Source organism: Phyllobates terribilis, unplaced genomic scaffold (genome assembly GCF_046119375.1).
Source record: "Phyllobates terribilis strain yellow unplaced genomic scaffold, ASM4611937v1 Scaffold_304__1_contigs__length_2301189, whole genome shotgun sequence".
Taxonomy (NCBI): Eukaryota; Metazoa; Chordata; class Amphibia; order Anura; family Dendrobatidae; genus Phyllobates; species Phyllobates terribilis.
The window spans coordinates 710,534-732,859 of record NW_027363064.1 but is presented as its reverse complement, the minus strand read 5'-3'; the positions used below and the strand labels follow the sequence as shown (position 1 = coordinate 732,859).

The 22,326-nt window shown below is 43.7% G+C and overlaps 1 protein-coding gene across 1 annotated transcript; it reads right to left on the bottom strand.

Moving 5' to 3' along the window:
- Positions 1-58: 58 nt before the first annotated feature.
- Positions 59-20,661, bottom strand: LOC141220809 (SH3 domain-containing kinase-binding protein 1-like). Its single transcript, XM_073666410.1, has 6 exons — positions 20,628-20,661; positions 20,442-20,554; positions 10,868-10,993; positions 8,931-9,184; positions 5,853-5,916; positions 59-100 (listed from the first exon to the last, which is right to left on the bottom strand). The coding sequence occupies exons 1-6, from the start codon at positions 20,659-20,661 to the stop codon at positions 59-61; spliced, it is 633 nt and encodes a 210-aa protein (XP_073522511.1).
- Positions 20,662-22,326: the final 1,665 nt, after the last annotated feature.

The following is a 22,326-nucleotide window of genomic DNA, read 5'->3' as shown; positions in this document are numbered from 1 at the left end:
GGAAGAAAAGTTCATGATTGTAGGACTTCTGATGTGGGCTGTGACATATCCATTGTTCTCATTTGGATTGTAGAGATTTCTTAATTTCATTGACATCCATCTGGAATAAAAATGGATAGAGAATGTTTAGAGCAACAACTGTTTCTTGTACAAAGAAAAGAAGAACCCCCTGGACCTTCAAGATAGTCCTGGACCCACCTCTGAGGCCCACCATCAAGATGCAATGGGACCACTACCTCCACCTGAGGTAAAAAGAAAGGAACTCACCGTGGGAAGCAAAAGCCCAGCGCTGACAGGAATCACTGAAGAGCAGCAGTGAGTAAACTCCCTCTACCCCGGAGCAGCACCGCACGCCTCACTAATGACACGGAGCGCCGTGCCAGCAACAGAGCGGGCAGCGCCAATGTCATTCAGAAGCTGGGCTACTTACCAGCTCAGGAGAAGTCCCTGCACTTGGAGAATCCCCTCTTGACAGACACTAGCAACGCGCCGCAATCACGCTGTTTAATAACAGAGCTTCTGGATACTGAGCATACAGCGCAGCTCCAAGATAAATGATGACAGGCAAAGATGAGGAACTGTCTGATAATATTATTACATATACTTCCAGTACTGCCCCTATTAATATGGACACATCGTTCACATTAGGTGGATCTCAAACAAGGAATAAAAGAAAGAAGCAGGCAAGTGGCATAAAGGGTAACAATGATAATAAAAAGGACTTACACTCATCTGAAACAGATGATGGTTCAGAGGACATATCTCCCAATTTGACCCCCTCTAAACATAGACCTAAAAGGGACCATACAACTTCTCCTGATATGTCTCCTATTCTGATACCCATTAATAGATATAGTGACAACGCAAACACAATTTTAATAAAAGAGAAACCTGTTAATCTTTCTCCATCAGAAAAATACTTGCTAGACCTCCATTCATCTTTCATTCAACAACTGAACATAATTATGGTCAATGGATTCCAAAGCCTAAATACAATACTGAAAAGATATTAATCAGAAAATCAATGACACAAATAAAAAAGTAAAATCCCCATATCTGGCCCACAATACGCTTTGGAAAAGGATCATTGTTTACTTAAAAGCGAAGTTAAAACATTAAAATTAAAACTTACAGATTTAGAGGACCGCAACAGGCGGAACAATCTAAAATTTAGGGGAATACTTGAGAATGTTTCCCCGTCACAAATGGCTCCATATATTAAAGACTTAATATATAAAACACTACCATCGGTTCCTAATGCAGAACTGACAACAGACAGAGCCCATAGGCTACCAAAACCTAGTTTTCTGTCAGGAGACACTTCAAGAGAAGTGATTGCGAGAATACATTTCTTCCAGACTAAGGACCGGTCGCCTTCTGGACTATCTAAAGAAAAATTAATATCTACCTCCTCCTTACCAGTCAATAAAAATATTTCTGGACTTCTCAAAAGAGATATGCTAGGAAAATCCTTTGCTGGCATAACTAGCATCTTAAGAGCGAATAACATTTCGTATAGTGGTGTTTTTCTGCTAGACTCATAGTCTTCTTCAATGGAAAAGCCAACCTTATTCAAGACCCAAAGGACGGACGGAATATGTCCGAGAATGGTCACAATCCAGAACAAGGAAGAAAAGTAGACCCTCAGAGTAAATTCATTTTAAAGGTCTAACCATAAGTGGCTACATCATTATTTTATTGCGCAAATACTAGTATTTGAGATGTCCATAAGGCAGTACTTAGAGGGATCCTTATCCAACTCAATGCACAACACAAAAGGAAAACAAAAGAAAATATATAAAAAAAATCACCCAAAAGATTAGCAAGGCAGTGGCAAAACAACAACAAAATCCGACGGAAAAAAACTCACTTTGCCATAATAAGTCTTAGAGCTGAACTTAAATCCAAGATGGAATCAACTACATACACCCGCAAGCTATAGTGGAACAATTTGCTACATTTTATTCTTCCCTATACAATCTGAAAGACGATAAAGAAACTACCCAATTAAATATTAAATGAATAATTTCCTTTCAGAAGAACTCCCGCAATTAAACTCAGAGCAAATTAAATGATTAAATTCCCCTTTCTCTACTAACAAAACTGATATTGCCATCAAGAAATTGCAGGAAAATAAATCCCCCGGACTTGATGAATACCCACCGAATATTATAAATTATTTAGACATCATCTCTCTAACCCCCTAACTTCTGTTATATCAAGCGACCAACAATGGCCTATTCTCAAATGAATCCCGAATAGCCACCATTGTTGTTATACCTAAACAAAATAGTAATTCTGAGGAGATGTCGAACCAAAGGCCGATATCTCTTCTAAATACAGACACTGAAAATATACGCTAAGCTAATATCTGAAAGATTCATTACAATTATGCCTATACTAATTCATTCTGATAAAGTAGGGTTTTATTAAGGGAAGACAAGCCTCAGATGACACAAGAAGACTTTTAAATTTACTTATATATGTGGAAAAACAAAAATTGTCTTCCATACTACTATCTTTAGAAGCCGAAAAGGCATTTGTTAGCCTCAACTGGGATTTCACGTTCGCCACTTTAAACGAATTTGGATTTCAAGAACAAATTCTTAAAACTATTACTGCTCTTTATTCATGCCCTTCAGCAAAGATCCAAATTAACAATTTACTCTCTAAAACCTTTACTATTACTAATGGTAAACGTCAGGGAAGTCCATTATCTCCACCCTTATTTGATCTCATAATGGAACCCTTTGCTGAAATTACCAGAACCAACGACCTCATAAAGGGAATCCCACTTAATTTTAGACAACATGAAATTAGTTTATTTGCGGTTGACACGTTCATTTCCATTACTGACGCTATCAACTCACTAAGAGTTATTACCCAAAATATCAAAGAAATTTCAGCGGTTTCCAATTATAAAATAAATGCCAAAAAAATCAAAAATGTTAATTTTTTTCTTAGATTATCAATTTACAAAATTAATGGAAAAATCCCATAATCGCTATTTTGGAATCAAATTCACTAACCTTTTACATAAAATCCTAGATGAGAACTTAAACATATTGCAAAAGCAAATCCAAATAAGCATTGGCAACTATGATAAATCTAACACTTCGTGGATGAGTAGGATTACTATCTACAAAATGATTATACTACCAAAATTACAATATATTTTCAGAACAATTCCTATCCTAGTCCCAGAAATATGGATTAAATCTCTTCATAAACAACTGTCAAATTATAGATGGCAAAAAAAGTTTCAGAGAATTGCAAAAATGTTACTATTCAAAAATAAAAGGGGGAATTGCCCTACCAAATATCCAGGCTTCTTCTGAAGCGAATATTATTATTCAAAGCAGAAAATAGCAGAAAACGAATCAATGATAGACTTCCTCTCCCTAAAAACTTTTCATAATCTTCCAGAAGAGGAATTGTACAGCCAGACTAAAGAAAGCCTTTGTGGACTACTCTGATTCATGTTGGAGATACTGTGGACAAAAAGCCAACTTACCGTATTTTTCGGACTATAAGAAGCCCTTTTTTCCTCCAAAATTTTGGAGGAAAATGGGGGGTGCGTCTTATAGTCCAAATGTTGGAGGGGGGGGGTTGTATATATATGTGGGGTGTGGGGGGAGCAGCAGCGGTGGAGGAGCGGGGAACAGGAGGCAGCAGCCGCCCGCTGCAGCCTACATTGTCCCCGCTGCTAAAGAAAATGAATATTCAGTGCTCCCCACGCTCCTTAATAGCAGCACACAGTATAGACGCAGCGCTGCTCCTGCTGTTGCCAGAATTGCCTGTGCTCGCTGTTAAAGGGCATGAATATTCAACCTCTCTCCACGCCCATGGGCATGGAGAGGGGGTGAATATTCATGCCCTTTAATAAGCAGGATCACGCGGTAGCCCGGCAGCAGCAGGAGCCGCAGCGCGGCTACGCTGTGTGTCGGCTATGAAGGAGCATGAAGTCACTGCTCCCCGTGCACACAGTACCGGCATTGGGAGCAGTGACTTCCGGCAGCTGATCTCTCCTTGCGCATGGTAGTGACGCCATGCGTGGCTCACATGGAGAGATCAGAGTGGGCAGGCAGGATGAAGCGCTGGAGGAGAGAAGAAAGGTGAGTAGGAGTGTTTTTTTTTTAATGTGCAGCATGATAGGGATTAGGGGTACCATGCATACTAGGATAAGGATGAGGGGGCCATACATACCAGGGTAAGGATGAGGGGGCCATACATACCAGGGTAAGGATGAGGGGGCCATACATACCAGGGTAAGGATGAGGGGGGCATACATAACAGGATAAATATGAGGGGGCCATACATAACAAGATAAATATGAGGGGGCCATACATACCAGGATAACGCTGAGGGCGGCATACATAACAGGATAAAGATGAGGGGGCCATACATACCAGGATTAGAATGAGGGGCCATACATACCAAAATAAGGATGAGGGGTGCCATGCATACCAGGATAGGGATTAGGGGTGCCATGCATATCAGGATGGGGATTGCTGTGCCATTCATACCAGGATAGGGATTAGGGGTGCCATGCATACCAGGATAGGGATTAGGGGTGCCATGCATACCAGGACAGGGATGAGGGGTGCCATGCATACCAGGACAGGGATGAGGGGTGCCATGCATACCAGGATAGGGATGAGGGGTGCCATGCATACCAGGATGGAGGGATGCCAGGCATACCAGGATGGGGATGGGGACCACGTATAAAAGGAAGGGGAGAGACATATATACCAGGATGGGGGATATTGTCAGAATTGGGGAACATTACCCCTATACCAGTGTCAGCAGAAGACCCCCTCCCCCTTAAAAGTGCATCATGAACACATTTTTTGCTTAATTTTTTTTTTTCCTCCTCTAAAACCTAGGTGCATCTTATGGTCCGGTGCGTCTTATAGTCCGAAAAATACGGTATTTCATATCTTTTGGACATGTTCTAAAGCTGCATTAATATGGAAAGAGATCTTTAAATTGTTGAATAAAATCAACAACTCTACAGTTAATATTTCACCACAACTAGCCCTTCTATCTCTTGACTCAAATTTACTCCCACAGAAGATAAAACATATTTCCATTCATATATTGGCTATAACAAAGCTACTTATTGAATCTAAATGGAAGTCAGTTAATGTTCCTACTATCTCAGAAATTATAGATAAGATGTTAGTTCACAATTCTTTAGAACATTCCTATGCGTTAAGAAACAGCTCTCTTAAGAAATACTATTCTATATGGTCTTTCTGGATCTGGATACTGGATACTTTTCCCTGAATAAGAATACCTCTCCAAACAAATAACATCTTTTAGCCAGAAAGTATACAAATCATTTATTATTTTAACATAATTAAACTGAAATCCTGTGATGCCATAACAAGGATTTATACTATAGATGATCTATTTTGTTTTCACCTCCCTTTCCCCTGTTTTCCTCATTCATCCTTCCCTTTTTTCCCCATCCCATTCCTCTCTCTCTTTCCTTCCTTTCTTTCCTTTCTTCCTCTCCGGCTATCCTTTTCCAGATTTTTCCTCCAAGTTAAAAGTTTTGTTAGGATGATGTAACTGTTGTAATACTACTATACTGTCTTTATCATATTTTATTTTCCCTTTCCCTTCTTTTGTAAAACATCCCTTAATAAAAAGTATATTATTGAAAAAAGACAACTGGATTTTCTTTACACCGTTTTAATGAGTAAGCCTATGATTGATGATGTACTAACAGGACTCTGAGAATTTCAGACTTTTATCATATCACTGGAACCTGTGGTCAGAGCACAACTACAGCATACATTTCCAAACTACTATTTCGGAAGGGCTTCAAGTCAAATATTGTGTACCTGTAATCGAAGACGAATCTTCTTTTCTTCATCCAGCTCGGACAGTAATTGTTTTATTTCTTTTCTAAAATAAAAATACAAGAAGGATGGAATTAATTTTCTGGGGTAACCTCGAGTATACTAAACTATACTTTAAAAGGCAGCAAAGTGAAGAACAAGGACAATGAAACATGTGGAGAATCCGAATAACCAAATAGTTTGAGTAGGAATCTGACTCCTGAAATACTGCTTGGGGTAAGCTGTGCTGAGATCTGAGATGATATGTGCTCCACAGATTATCTATTTCACAGTCTTATTTGCATATACTGAATAATACATAGAGAGAAGCATCTTATTTTCAGATAATTTTCATCTAATATATCACCCTGTGCTTATATTGGACACAGACAAATGTTCACCAGAAAAGCAACAAATGTTCAGATGACAAATGCTCATTTGCAAAAAAAACAAATATATATAAAAAAATAACAGTCAGCTGATGTGGACACATCATCCTGGGTTCCACATCGAGCCTCTTAATAATCCTAGGCCTACATATGTTTAAGCATAGAGCCCATGAATTTACTGCTTACGCATGGACCAATGTTTCAAGCCTAGTCTGGACAGGATCTGAATAATTCTGATGCTGAAGCCTCAAATTCATAGTTGAGCTCTCACCCCATTGCAAGATACCAGTGGTACAACCTACACCTACCACCTAAAAAACCCTTCATCTTTGGGTTGGAGTTTGGTTTGTTTGGCTTGCGAGACCTCTGAGGCTGGAAATACCCAAGGGGGCAGGTTCTGAGGAGACATGGCAGTGACAGTCCACAAAAGGATTACCCACTATGATGATTGTACTGGATCCCTAGGAGGAGATGCGACACAGTATTCATCTCCAGGAGAGACTCAGGCAACCAAGTGAGAATCAACTGAACCAATCAGTTATGTATTTATGTGCGTCCACTATAATCACACCTAGGTCAATCCCTGCTGTGCCATAGTTACATGTGCTACCCTATCATCTCCTCTACTCTGCTGCCAGATACACCAGGCTCCTTATTGCTGCTCTGGTGATATGCTCAGTGACTATACGACCTGCTTCAGACACTACATCACATTAGCCAAGAGACTCCACTGTCTTATATTTCAATTTACTCCATCCTTCTCGCATTTTAATATGGCACTAAATATAAAGACGTTTTTGTTCCACTGACCATCCATTTAAATTATTGAAATTAATTACTTTGGTGCTACCTATCGTTGGCAAATAGAACTCACAGATTGTATAGATTATAATATATCATGCATCCCAGAATTTCACTACCAAGAAAGAACTAGTCTGTCCCAAATGCTCCACCATAGTGACGTCTACAGTCACTACCATCAAGAAATCTACCCCCCCTTTGCACTCAGGCCTGAGTAATTCTAGATCAGTGATCCCCAACATTTCTTACCTTGGGAATCGCATTCAGCTCTGAGAGAGGGTCATGAGCAACAACCAGAGCCCCCCGACTAGTGACATCCAGATCCCGCTCCCTATCCCACAGTAGTTACACCCAGAGCCCCATTACTGGTATAATAACAGCCAGAACTTCCCCATAGAAATAAAACCAAGGCAGTGTGCTTACATACAGGGGTTCTCACCGCACTCATATTCGGTATTCTCGCAGCAGGCACTCCCACCACATTATTGCATCCAACTTCAAGCAACCCTTTAACTAGCAGTATCATCTTATCTCCAGTCTCATCTCCAGACTTCATTTATCTCTCCAACTCTTAAAGGGGTTGTCCACTACTAGGACTAGGACACCAGTATTGATATGGTGCAGGGCTCACGTGACATAACCGCACGAGAGCCCCAGAACGTGAGTGCCGACACCACTGGAACTGCGCCAGCACGGGAGGTGAGGACAGGGGTTTTTATTTTAACGAGGGCAAACATTCAGAGTGATAAAGGGTTGTCCTAGTAGTGGACAACCTCTTATATATGTGCATCTAGACCTGCTCTTCTGTATGGGGCTATTCACAAACGTCAGGAACTAGAGACCTGCTCTTCATATCTGTTTGTTAGACATGGTGCTAAGGCAACAAGCTGACACACAGCCGCGAGCCACACATTATAGGTCTGCGAGCCACAGGTTGGGGAGCCCTTTTCTACACCTTGTACTGTACAAGATCTCATTTTTCTTTTTCTCCTCTTAGAGCATTGTCCCAATGTTTTAGATTCCCAGTGGATCTCACTATATACCAGCAGAAGAAAGATAGGTACATTCACGGAACTTGCAAACTGGGATGTACTAAATGTAAAAAAGTATGAAAAACTATAGCAAAAATATAATCATATAGTCACACAGTCTGAGGCTTTATTCTGCCCTGTCATAAACAGCATCTCAACTCATTTCTTTTAATGCTGGAAGCTAATAGTAAATGGACCTAAGTATATGGCTGTACATTTGCTCACTGCACCTTTAGATCCATTTAGAGAAAAGGTCCATTTTCTGAACGTATAGCAAAATTGTCTGCTTCCAATGTGCTGAATGAAGTCTTATAACATCCATTACAGGCTGTTATTAGATGAGTGTGAATAGTTTGTGTTAATTACTTCCTATTCTCTGCTAAATTGATATTTTGAACATAATTGCAGATTTGTTTTTCGTCTTTTGCACATTCTTCTTTTAGCCAGATGGAAATCACTGACTGTGACAATTATAGTGTCTCTTAGCACCGATCTGATGAAAATAAGCTTCGACTGAATTCACGCTGAGGGAAAAAATGGTATGGATTAATTATTAAGGCGATGAAATAAACAAATACTCCATAAATAATACAATGTATCATGACATTTTAAGAGTTTCTTTCATCAGGAAAACCTGTTAGAGAGGACAACCTCCAGGGAACCTCTTTTTTGAGCCCTGACAAGCAGCGGCTCTCCATCTTGTGGACTCGGGCTATCTATGTATGACATGATAGCCATTCATTTGGTTTGCACATTATAAAAAAGTCATCCATGACATTTTTGAAACTTTACACAAAAACATTAAATCAGAACAAGTCCTTTAATTCCCGGCTGCCGGCATCTGGTATAATAAAGCTTACTTTTGCTGGTCCTTCATTGTCTCAATGATGCTTCGAAGCTCCTTGACTTGTGCCTGCAGCTCTTCTAGTGATGACTGGCCATGCTCAACTGTGTGTCTTGCATCGGAGCTACCAAAGGACGGAGAGTTTGACCTGTGACTACTTGAGGTGACAATGTGAAATGCTGATGGGGCTCCAGGAGCGCCGTGTGAGAAACTAACACTTGAAATCAAGCCTCCTGGTTTGGGGGGCAATGCAGCTCTGTTCTCTGGTACCTACAAGACAGGAATACACTGAATATGTACAGAAAACTGTTATTATTAAAAGAACACATGTAGTAATCATAAATGAATATTTCCCATATGCTGGTAAATCATTGCCTAAATACAGCGGTATTATATGTGCTATTAGGTGGTCTTCATTATTGAAAGATATTAAGAAAATGCAGGCACAACTGCAGCCACAATTACAGCTCAGTCATAGGCAATGCTCTGATTAAAGAGAAAAAAAACACAAAAAAACCACTTTCATTTAATATTCTAATGTATACAGTGACCCCCATAGATGGTACAGAGCTGACTTGGCTAATGCAGCATAAGCTATCTATTAGATAGGGGATAAATGTAAGATTACTGGGGGTCTGTTCACTGGGACCTCCACCAGTCATGAGAACAGGGGTCTTATTTCTGCAATATGGAGCAGCAGTGCACCACAGTGTGTGACCACAGCTCCATTCACTTCTATGGTTTTGTGGAACAGCAGTATGTGTGACCACCTGTGCCATAGGCAGTCAACAGAGCGGCGGTCATGCATATGCCCTAATGCTCCATTCACATGTGAAATACAGTCCTCAGGATTGGTGGGACTCCCAGCAGTTGGACCCTGCATCATCATATAATCACCTGTTGTTTGTAGCACTGGTGTATACAGACAGAAAAGGGCCCGGGTACAAGAACAATATATGGGCCCTTTGCAGTCCAAGAGCTCCTAAGAATGCAAAATTGCACCTGCTTTGGAGGTAGAAATGGGCCCCCTTATCTCTTGGGCCCCTGTGCGGCCCCATAGGTTGCACCAATGATATGTCCGCACCTCGTTTGTAGGATAATTCCTTTGAAGGAGTTGTCCCAAGTAGCAAGTTACCACCTATGTACAGGATTTGAGTGATGGCTGTGCATGTGCACTGCTGCTCCATTCAATTTCTATGGCCTGCCAGAGTTCCACAGACAATGAATGGAGTGGTGCTGTGCTCATATCTTCAGAGTGTGGTAATCACAGCAGTGGGACCTCAAGCAATCTGCAATAGAGATGATCAAAAAGATTTGCGGGATCCTTGTTCAACGACTACTTCAGTAGTCAATGGCCGCCGGAGCAGAGCTCTGTGAACCTCCTTTTAACGGCCAGGATCCCTGGTGCTTGTTCTGATCGGCAGGCCTGGCTAAGCGTCATGTGTGCGTTGTACCAGAACAATGACAGTGAGCCAGGCCTACGGATCAGAAGAGACACTGGGAACACCAGCAGGTAGGAGGAGGTTCACAGGGCTCTGCTCTGGCAGCCATGGACTACCAATATGGCAGCTGGACTAGGGTCCTACAAATCTTTTTGATAATTTCTAATCAACAAATTATCACCATTCCATGTATGGGTAATAACTTAGTCAAGTTGGACAATGCCTTAAAGCATGCAATCTATGATAAAATGGTAAAAATCTACTTCTAGAAAAAGGTTTTCCCACAATTACTTATTTAGCTTTTATAAGGGAAGAGAGTACACCCGTGACATTAGGGACCATCAGCGCAGCAGGAAATAGAGCAGCTACAGTAGGCAGCTATATTGCTATACTCCCCGATAAGCATGGATCATCTACACCTTTCCTCCATGGTAAGATTACACATTGACTTTTAACCCTCCCAGTCCTAATTGTATTGATCCACAACAGAGAGCACGCTCCCCTTACTTACCTGTGATGTAAGACTACGTGGGGCTTTCTTGGATGAGTCTATAGGTCTCTGTGACAGGTGATTGATATCATCCTTGTCATCTTCTGGACTTGGAGAGTCAAAGAAATCAGGACTGGAAAGGGAGGACTACAAAAGATCGTAGTGAATAAAAGTATACTGATTGTAACAATATTTCCTACATGACAAGAAGATGCGTAATAAGCCAGCCATCTCCATTCTTACCAGCACAGCTATAAAGAGACTCTTGACCGTGTACGGCCAACCCGGGTTCCATTGTTCACATTCCCCCTCCCCTTTTCACCCATACCAAATAAAACACAGCACCTGTAATTTTCTCTTTGGATAAATTTGGCCACAGCGGCCGTTTTATTAACAAACAACAATATTAAACATATAAACATTATAATAACAAGGGTAAGGGTTCTTGGAGTTAAAAAATTGATCTGGCATAAACCAAACTGTACTTGAACCACCATGTTACCCTCAGCCGTACCACGCCAGCTCAAGGGCACCAAAAGCTCCCAGGGTAAAACCCCGTCCAGAGCCCCCAAAACCAAAATGCCAGATCACCCCCCTTAATCAAGCCAATGCCTGTAACTTGATAATCTCCTTTTTTACCGACACTTCCGTGCCAACTCCAAGAACCCCAACCCCCCCCCGCCAGCCACTGCGACAAAGACATCTTAACACATCACTAAAATTTTTTTATATATATATATATATATATATATATATAGATATAGATATATATATATAAAACCCCTCCTAATACACCCTAATTATTAGACCTCCCTGTTCTTCTTCCTACAAAACCCGCCCTTTTCCAATGCAATTTAAAAGAAACTAACAAACAACCGAAAAAAGGGGTGGGTGGGACTTTTCCAATGCTTTCTTCTCTGAACTGACCGTTTCTCACCCCACCCTTTCTGCTTTATCTACGCCCCCCTCAAATGCCCGCCCCTCAACCTATATCCAATCCTTATTCTTTTAAGTTCAAATTACACCCTCCTGTCCCCTCCCGGTCATGTGGGGCTTCCATCTAGGTTCCTTGCCTCCAGCCCCCTTCTTGACCATGTACGGCCAACCCGGGTTCCATGGTTCACATTCCCCCTCCCCTTTTCACCCATACCAAATAAAACACTGCACCTGTAATTTTCTCTTTGGATGAATTTGGCCACAACCCCCCCACCCGCCACAAACGAACAGCCCTGACCACCTCAGGCTCGTGAGCGCCCCAACACCGCCAAAGCCCTTTCAATCCCGCCTTGTATGGCCAATGCCCATAAATCGATGCGTATATCATTCAAATGCACGCCATCCTTTGCCCAAAATTCTCCAACTCCCGCTTCCAGATCAAGATGCCGTACGCTTACTCCCCCATTCCTGTTAACAAAAGCTGATATGGCTCTGTTCAACTTTATACGTGCCCTATTAATTCCCTTCAATGATCTGGCCTCCCTCCATGTTTTTCTGGGCACCACCTCAGACCAAACAGTCAACACCTCAGGAAACGATCTCCATAGCCTTAAAATATCAATTTTAATGTCCCTCATCAATTCCCTGACCGGTCGAGCCCCCAAATCATTCCCTCCCATGTGCAGCACTAAAATATCCGATGCCCGATCCAAATGAGCTGCTTTATGGAACTCTGGCAGTACTCTTCTCCACACCATCCCTCGGAAACCCAACCACAGAACCACGGCTTGCTCTCGGCTGAAGCCCAATTGCCTACCGTCGGGCCTCACGTCCGCCCGCAGTGCCCCCCAGTGGACAAAAGAGTGCCCCATAATCCACACTAACAACGGGACTCCACCTGCAACAAGACAACCAAAAATATTTAAAACCAAAAGATAATTACATTAGACCGAATGCCTAATTCCTTACATAAGACAGGTATCGATCGGAACTCCATCTCCCAATGCGTTTTATCACTTCCTTGCCTAACCCCAAACCATCCGCTTCCGATGACGTGCCAATTCTGAAGGAATGTGACCCATATACCTCAGGGCTAAGGCCCAACTCAGCAATACCCTTCTTAAACACTGCTATAAACTGGAAACGCGATAAAAATTCACCATTTTCATGACACAATAATGGGCCCTTCCTCCCTGACCAAACCTGCCAGTAAGCCATTAAACATGTCCTAGGACAAACCAAAGATCCCTTAACCTCACCTAAGACCACACGTTTTCCTCTGCCCAATTGATCTGTCATCCCCCGTCTTATCCAAAATTCAATGCCCCCATCTCGACCGCTCATATCCTCAGCAAACAAACCCCCAACCTTATTCTTGCTTAGTGCCACCAATTCACCTACCCTTAGTGCACCAAAAAATGCCAAAGCAAAAGCCAATCTAAACAATGTGGCCTCGAAAAATGAACAACAAATCCTATCCATTACCAAACCCAAACGTTCCAAGATACTAAAGGTTACCGGCCTACGTTTATCCAACACTTTACCTCCTTTCCTAAAGCCCTTCAAAGCTTGCTTCACCAAAAAGGCCTTCGTAACATCCTTCGTACCCAGCAATTTAAAACCAAATGCTAATCCTGCCACAAACTTGCCAACTTTTGAAATCGACTATCCGCTCTCTGCCGCCCTTTCCCAGCAGAAACAACACAGCCGTCTCTCTATCTACCTCACTCTCCACTCCACCCCACTCCCGAATCCAACTTTGCCATACTCGCAACGATGCCTTGTATGATGCCCAGGTCTGCCTTGTGATAGACTCTTGTATTAACCGTCCCACTCCTCCATAACCATCTGCCATAACCGCGAAGGGCATTCTTGACCCACGTCCTCTGCCTCTGGTGCTAGTGCCCGAAAACGATCCCACTGAAAACGAGACAAGGCATCTGCTATGGAATTTTTTACACCTGGCACATGGACTGCTGTAATCCAAGCATTCAACTTAAGACAACAAAGTACAAGTTCCCTCAGCAACCTAATCACAGGCGGCGACAAGGCCGACAAACTGTTGATGACCGATACAACTCCCATGTTATCGCAGTGAAACCGAATTCTCCTGTTGGCAAAACACTCCCCCCAAATATTCACCGCCACAACAATAGGAAACAACTCCAAAAATGCCAAGTTCCTCGTAAGACCCCTCTCTTTCCACAAATTCGGCCACTCACCTACACTGCACCGCCCTTTCCAGTATGCCCCATAACCAGCACCTCCTGCAGCATCCGTAAATATCTCACAATCATAACTGTTCAAAAACTCCTCCTGTATTAACGATCTTCTGTTATAATTTTGCAGAAACAACTTCCAAACTTTCAGATCCTCCTTGTGTTCTTTATTTAAGCGAATAAAATGATGCGGAGCCCGCACTCCTGCTGTTGCTCCAGCCAACCTGCGACAAAATATTCTACCCATTGGCAAAATCCTGCCCGCAAAATTCAAACGCCCTAACAGTGACTGTAACTCCTTCAGTGTCACCTTGCGCAATCTCCCGATCCTATCGACCTCCTGTTTAAGCAAAATCAATTTATCATCTGGTAACCGACACTCCATCCTTTCAGTATCAATTACAATGTCCAGGAAACTTAGGGTTGTGCAAGGGCCTTCCGTCTTTTCTACTGCCAAAGGTACGCCAAAATGCTCTGCCTCCCACTCCATAGTACCTAACAAATTCCTACACAACAATGATTGCGGGGGACCTATAAACAAGAAGTCGTCCAAATAATGAATGACCGACTTCACAGAAGCCAGGTCCTTCACTACCCATTCCAAAAAACTACTGAAAGTTTCAAACAAAGAACACGAAATTGAACAACCCATTGGCAAACATCTATCAACATAATACTCCCCTTCCCAAAAACATCCCAACAACGGGATGCTATCCGGGTGAACTGGCAACAACCTAAAAGCAGACTCAATATCAGTCTTAGCTAGCAACGAGCCTGGCCCATACCTCCGTACCCATTGTGCCGCCGCATCAAAAGATGTATATTGGACCGAACACAACTCCTGCGCAATGCCATCATTCACTGAAAGCCCTTTAGGGTATGACAAATGCTGAATCAAGCGAAACTTATTCACCTCTTTCTTGGGCACAACTCCTAACGGTGAAATAATCACCTTGTTGCTAGGCAATTCCTGAAACGGTCCCGCCATCCTGCCCAATTCAACCTCTTTAGCTAACTTCGTCTTAACCACCTCTGGATAACGGTGAGCCGACATTAAATTTTTAACCGAAAAAGGGACTACATGATCAGGAGCTGGTATTCTAAAACCATCCAAAAACCCATCCTCAATAACTTTAGCCTTCAACTGATCCGGATACCTATTTAGAAAGGGGGCCATCGCGTGAACCCTCACCGGAGTAACCCCCTTGACCGGTAACCACCGACGGCTTTCCTTTTCCTCTCTTAAAGCATTTTGATGCTCTATGTGAGCTTCCATTACAATGGGAGCACACATGCTTGAATTTACAGGAGTTCCCGTACTTGCATTGGCCATCATTAAATTGCCAGCAAGTTCCCGCTTCCTTTTTAATGTTTTGCGCCCCCTTACTACCTCCCCCATGTCCCGCTGATTGATTCCCGCTACTGTTGTTCCCGTGAAAGGACTGCCCATACCTCACTGGAGCCATAACCCTCAACCACAACCCAATGTCTTTCTGATCCCATCTGATCTCCGGTCGGACTGCTTTTCTCTGCCGAAATTGCTCATCATATCTTAACCACGCCTGACCCCCGTAAGTCCTCTGGGCCTCCCCGATAGCATCAAGCTAGCAGAATAAGCCTGAGCAATTATCAGGAGCTTTCTCCCCAATAACACTAGCCAATATTGCGAAAGCCTGTAACCAATTTACAAACGTCTGAGGAATCAACCTCCACCTACGCTTCTCCTCCTCCTCTTTTCTACTCTCATTCCTTTTTCCCTTATCCAGGTTAAACTTTTCCAATGGAAGAAGGGAAAAAATCTCTACGTACTCATCCCGCCAAATTTTTTCCTTTACCTCTTTTTTTAGGTGTGCCCCCAACGGCCCCTCAAAGCACACATAAACTTCCCCTTTTGCCCTATCGCCCAGTCTTACATTATCCGCCTTGTCCTTTTCTGTCTGCACACAAACCGATACCCCAGAAGGTATAATGTCTGCACTGACCCCCGACCTGCCCATCTCGCTTCCCACCTGCAAAGACACCGGTTGACTAGGCACCCACGTCGCTGCCGCGGATGCCAATCCACCCTGATTAACTCCCCCCACTATCTATTCTAGCCAAAAATTGCGACATATTAAACAAAATGTCTCTAAGACCCATTATATCAGACCCGCAACCTCCCCTAATATTTTGCCCGCTGGGCCCCGCCGACTGCCTATCAACTCCCTCATACAGTAATGACCCAGCGGGCGACAAACAAGACATAGAAGCAAACTCACCCAGCTGCGCAGGTGCTGTGTCCCTGCCAGCCAAAATTCCTGTGTCCTGCCGACGCCTGGATTCACCTCTATCCTCCCCACTCTCCGATCCGTCCGACTCCTGCTGCAGCGCAAGGCCCGCGCCCCTGTCCTCCTCGTCACCAGGGGGGACCTGAGCACTCGCCGCCGTCTCCGCTGCTCATCCTCAGTCAATCCTGGCTCTGGTCCTTCCTGCCGTCCGTGACCTTCCTTGATTTCCAGACCCCGACTCTCGTGTCCGGCCTGTCGTGTTCCAAGTTTGACTGCCAGGCATCCCAGTGCTAATGCCCGCCGCTCCACCGCCTTGAATGTGTTGCATCGAGCCAGGCAGCAGATCTTCAAATTGCCGCTGCCTGCCCGTGAAATTCTGCTGCTGCATCCCTGTCCCATTGTTTCTAGCAGGCACCCCGACTGGAGCATCGCCACGTGTACCTGCCGTGCAAATGATCCTTCTGCTGCTCCCCCCGCTACGCGTCCTCTGTGGTCACGGCGCTTTGAATTGGTGCCTTTTCTTGAACTGGGGGGCATGTGCATATCTCCGTCGAAGACTTCCTGAGTAGCCCCGTCACGTGATGCCGGTTCCGGAAGTGACGTTGCTAGCACTTCCGGTGATGTCCTGCCCACCGGAAGCTGACGTGGCTGTATCGTGGGCATTGCTTCTGGCGCGGCCCGGGCCCTGGTATTGCGGCGTGACACCGGAGCAGGCCGCAGCACAGCCGACCGGGTTCTTTCAGTTGAGGACTGCGATACACTGCAGATGGAGCCCACAGGGCGGCTAGGCGGATTCCTGCCGCGGCGGGCATGCTGACGGGGAGTTCCAACAACACGCTCACCGGACGCAGGGTCCCCTGAGGGGCTCCGCGGCCTGCGCCTGCTGCCCGCACTAACCGTGTCCGGAGAAATCCTAACGGGGGGCCTCGTCCTCCTGCTGGCCCTTCCAGATCTTGATGGAGGTGCTTCTGCCCCATCACTCCCCAGCAATCCAGACAGCTGGGACTCCAGCCACCCTCCACTTCTGGATCTTGCAGCCTCCCTCAGTCTTGCGCTCAAGGAATCTACAGTTTCCATATTCTTGGTAAGTGTCTTCACACAAAAGGACTTTCTCCATTGTTCTTGTCTCTGGGACTTTTCCAATGCTTTCTTCTCTGAACTGACCGTTTCTCACCCCACCCTTTCTGCTTTATCTATCCCCCCCCCCCTCAAATGCCCGCCCTTCAACCTATATCCAATCCCTATCCTTTTAAGTTCAAATTACACCCTCCTGTCCCCTCCCGGTCATGTGGGGCTTCCATCTAGGTTCCTTGCCTCCAGCCCCCTTCTTTAGTGAAAATGAATTGACTAGAGAACAACACTAATATGTTAGCTAAGTGCTGTGTTGCGCTTTTTATTATAGTCTACCCTTTGGGACCATTTGAGTTTCCTCCATCCCCAGCTTCCTTCTTATTTTCACAGCATTAAAGTGAAGGTGCCGCAGTTGGTTTTTTTTTGTATTCATTTTTTGTTTCATCTGGTCTTATCCTTCAGTCACCTCCAGAACTGCACTCACTATTCTGCTGTTACATCTTGTCTTATCCTCCAGAGCTGCGGTCACTATTCTGCTGTTACATCTGGTCTTATCCTCCAGTCACCTCCAGAGCTGCACTCACTATTCTGCTGTTACATCTTGTCTTATCCTCCAGAGCTGCGGTCACTATTCTGCTGTTACATCTGGTCTTATCCTTCAGTCACCTCCAGAACTGCACTCACTATTCTGCTGTTACATCTTGTCTTATCCTCCAGAGCTGCGGTCACTATTCTGCTGCTACATCTGGTCTTATCCTCCAGTCACCTCCAGAGCTGCGGTCACTATTCTGCTGTTACATCTGGTTTTATCTGCCAGAGCTGCGGTAACTATTCTGCTGTTACATCTGGTTTTACATCTGGTTTTATCCTCCAGAGCTGCACTCCCTATTCTGCTGTTACATCTGGTCTTATCCTCCAGTCACCTCCAGAGCTGCGCTCACTATTCTGTGTCATCATGTAACAGAATAGTGAATTCTGATCTGGAGGTGACTGAAGAATAAGACAGCACGTCTTATCCTTCAGTCACCTCCAGAACTGCAGTCACTATTCTACTGTTACTTGTCACTGGTACCTAATCCATAACATGAGAGGTCACATGACCAGCGACCCTTTATATTTGCATTAATAATGAAAATGCAAATTACTAAATAAAACTGAAACATTTAAATACATTATATACAAAATAAATAGTAAGAACACAAGGACAATATTCAGTCCAGGCCTGGGCCGCAGAGCTGACGCTCTAATATCAGACCTCAGTGACCGCTCTGTACTATATACTCCTGTATATCCAGGCCTGGGCCGCAGAGCTGACGCTCTAATATCAGACCTCAGTGACCGCTCTGTACTATATACTCCTGTATATCCAGGCCTGGGCCGCAGAGCTGACGCTCTAATATCAGACCTCAGTGACCGCTCTGTACTATATACTCCTGTATATCCAGGCCTGAGCCGCAGAGCTGACGCTCTAATATCAGACCTCAGTGACCGCTCTGTACTATATACTCCTGTATATCCAGGCCTGGGCCGCAGAGCTGACGCTCTAATATCAGACCTTGCTGCATAAGGATCTGCATGTAGTTGTGTGTTGGTATCACTATGTGTCTACGGCTGTGCGCCCACATAGCGTTTAAGAGTTTTTTTCACGTAAATTACGCAGCGCAAAGACTTGAAAAACGCTAGTATATATGCCCCCCATGGTCCCCTATGTGAGAACGCAAGTCATGAGCACATGCTGCGTATTATCGCTGCGTAAAAACACGTAGCATGTCCATTAATTTTGCGGTTACGCGGTGTAATCGCCGCCTTATGCGTATGTCCATGCCCACCATGTGTATATTGTGCGCTTCAATATGTGTATGGTACCCGGGTCTGGAGGAGAGGAGACTCACCTCCAGGCCCAGGTACCATAAAACCTGTTGTAAAAAAATAATGAAAATAATAAATATCAATATACTTACCCTCTGTCAGCCCACAATCTCCTCACCGCCGCTGCCTCCGGACCCAGAGATGCATTGTGGCAATGGCCTGCGATGACGCTGCGGTCATGTGACCGTGAGGTCCTCACAGGTCCTGCCGCTCTGTATCTATGGGAACAAAGCTACCGGGGAGGAGCGGTGAGGAGACTTATTATTTTTTACATGCATATGCAGCATCAATAGTAAAAAGTTGGTCACACTTGTCAAGCACTGTGCAGTGTGACCAACCTGTCAAGCACTTTTCCAAGTGATGCTAATATCGCTTGGAAAGCTCTTGACAATGTGCATGCTAAAATGCATGCAAAAACGCTGGATTTGCGCTTGTGTTTTGCGGGAAAACGCATGTGAATTAGGCTTGTGCTTTCCCGCAGCAGGGGGATGTGGAAATGATGCAGAAATTTCTGCTTAATTTACGCAAAGTGGGCACATAGCCTAATATCAGACCTTGCTGCATAAGGATCTGCATGTAGTTGTGTGTTGGTATCACTTTGTGTCTACAACAAAATGGCTCCTCACTGTGAGAGATCCTAATTCCTAAACTTCATTGTCTCTTATCCATTTGTAAACACCCAGAAAGGGAGGGGGGAGGAGGAGACATCAGACATGGAGCAAATCCAGCCCAGATTTTCAGCAGTCGTAATGCATGCCAGCTCTACACAAGGTTTTCATGCCAAATTTCAGTAGCGGCTCCCCCTAGTGTTTCAAAGTGGAACATGTCAAACTTTTTAAATTATTTTTCATATTTTACTCCATTAAAAAAATAAGATAATATTGGAGAAACGAATCAAAACAATAATACTTTACGTTTTCGCAAATGTTGAAAAAAATTTTTTTTTGATGGCACCTTCCCTTTAAGGCATCTGTACTCATGAGAAGTCTTTACACTCCTTGAAAATTGCACGTGTCTATACATTTACCAGCTGGGTTCAGGAGAGTGACGACTTATAACCAGGACAAACAGAATAATGAGAAGAATGTGTAAGGCTGGGTCTGTCAGTGGTGTAAAGTGATCCCTGCCGCTCAGGTCTCCTATTCTGTAGGACACTTCTGTAGATTGCATTATAGGCCGTCCCTTAGTCATGAGCAGCATTTAGTTGTGTGGAGCATGAATTGCGGCACATACATACGACGTCAGAGACTGGGAAGGTGGACGTCTCCCGCTGGATTTAGGCCTTGAAGCAGTAGGAGGACTAAGTTTCTCTCCAGTTGACACAAGGGAATCAAAGCCTTCAACATCTAACAGATAAAATACAGATATGGCAACAAATCTATCAACTAAGTGACATCTCTTTCTCTTCAAGTTGGATACGGTCAAACAGCTTCTCTGTCTTATACACGGCCATTTATTCTTTTCATCAGTATTATAAGTACTCAGTCGACTTCCCCAGAAATATAAAGAACCAGGAGGAACTTCTGTTCTATGATGAGATCGGCCTCGTGTTATAGATTTACTCCATTCAGGAGCAGAGGTTTCCCACAACGTAGTGATCTACTGCCATGAAGCTTCTACACTATTCTAATCATTGTATCCTGGGTTTTTATATGTATTGCTTGTATAAATAGGATTTCTAGTTGTAATGATGTACGTTAATCTATAACTGCTGGGCTACCGATGACCAACACAGACTAAAATACATCACATGCCGAAATTTCAACTTATTATCTGTCCCATCTACCCAGTTCTTTGCACAAAAGAACACAGCCAATAAATGGCCAAGGATGGTAAAAAAAGGCAGAATTTTACATTTGGCCAACAGTTTCTGATGCCAATTTCAGTGGGCTAAAAACCACAAAGCACTTTTATAAGACGTGATTTACTGTCATTCATAAGAATTTGCAAATAAAATGGTGAGCAAAAACAGATTGAAACTGAATGAGAGCGGCACTCACCACTAGTACATGAAAGTACAGCACTTTATTGTGGTTGTCACATGAGGAGACATAAAGACATAAATAAGCGACAGCTGTTTCACGTAAACTACGCTTTTTCCGGCTGAGCCTAAAGAAGTGTAGTTTATGCGAAACAGCTGTCGCTTACATTCCTCTTTATTCAGGCTCGGACTGGCCCATAGGGCAGCAGGGAAATCCTCTGGTGGGCCCCAACTCCACTATATGGGCAGTACTAGGCATAATTCACTTGGAACAGAAAAAAAAGCAGCATACCATCATTCATTCACCAAAATACACAGTTTATTATTATATAGAGGTATAGGGAAATTTGTGAACAAGGGTAGTGTAATATTTGCATGCAGTTGAAAAGTGGGTCCCCCAAAGTCAATGTTACTGGTGGGCCTTTGGCACCCCAGTCCGACACTGTCTTTATGTCTCCTCATATGACGACCACAATACTGTGCTGTATTTTCACGTATCAATTGTGAGTGTCGCTCTCATTCAGTTTTTCATGCTGTTTTTGCTCATAATTTTGTACTGTTTTATCTCAAGATGAGCACCACTATATCTGGCAATCCGCTAGTTATGCTTGCCCTAATGCATTCCTGGAGAGTGTGTTAGCAGCACCCGAAATTCTGCTAATCTGTTATTTATTGGTCAAATAAAATGGTGCACAACATAAATTGAATTAAAGGGCTTGTCCCGTGATTTATTTTCAGGAGCGCACCGCTCTCCAGGCTCACAGCTACCTACTTGCTAAGAAGCAGTGCGCTCCTGCTTGATTGACAGTTCAGGCCAGATGTGAATCTAGCGCTCCCTGATGTTATATGAGGCAGCATTAAAGAAGTGCAGTGGTACTGAAGCTGGCCAGAATCGGAACTAATAGCAAGTTCCAAAGATCCTGTCCAGTTTCAGTGCAGTGCTTGCAAGCTCACTATGTAAGAGCTTGTAAATGCATCTTTAGCCACTGCTACTGTCTAGGCTATGAACAGTAAACAATAAAAAAAATGCAATTTTAATTATCAGGGGGCAGGTATTAAAGGGAATCTGTCAGCCCAATCTGACATTATAAAACAAAACCCTGTAGGGGATATAGTCACTCGAAAAATTACACCTAT

Bases quoted from the DNA above. Each gene is read 5' to 3' on its own strand.
- LOC141220809 (XM_073666410.1), bottom strand. From the start codon at position 20,661: ATGGCCGTGTATAAGACAGAGAAGCTGTTTGACC. The intron at 20,555-20,627 runs GTATCCAACTTG...TTTATCTGTTAG, and splicing joins GACAGAGAAGCTGTTTGACC to ATGTTGAAGGCTTTGATTCC. The intron at 10,994-20,441 runs GTATGTGCCGCA...GATCTTTTGTAG, and splicing joins CCCAGTCTCTGACGTCGTAT to TCCTCCCTTTCCAGTCCTGA.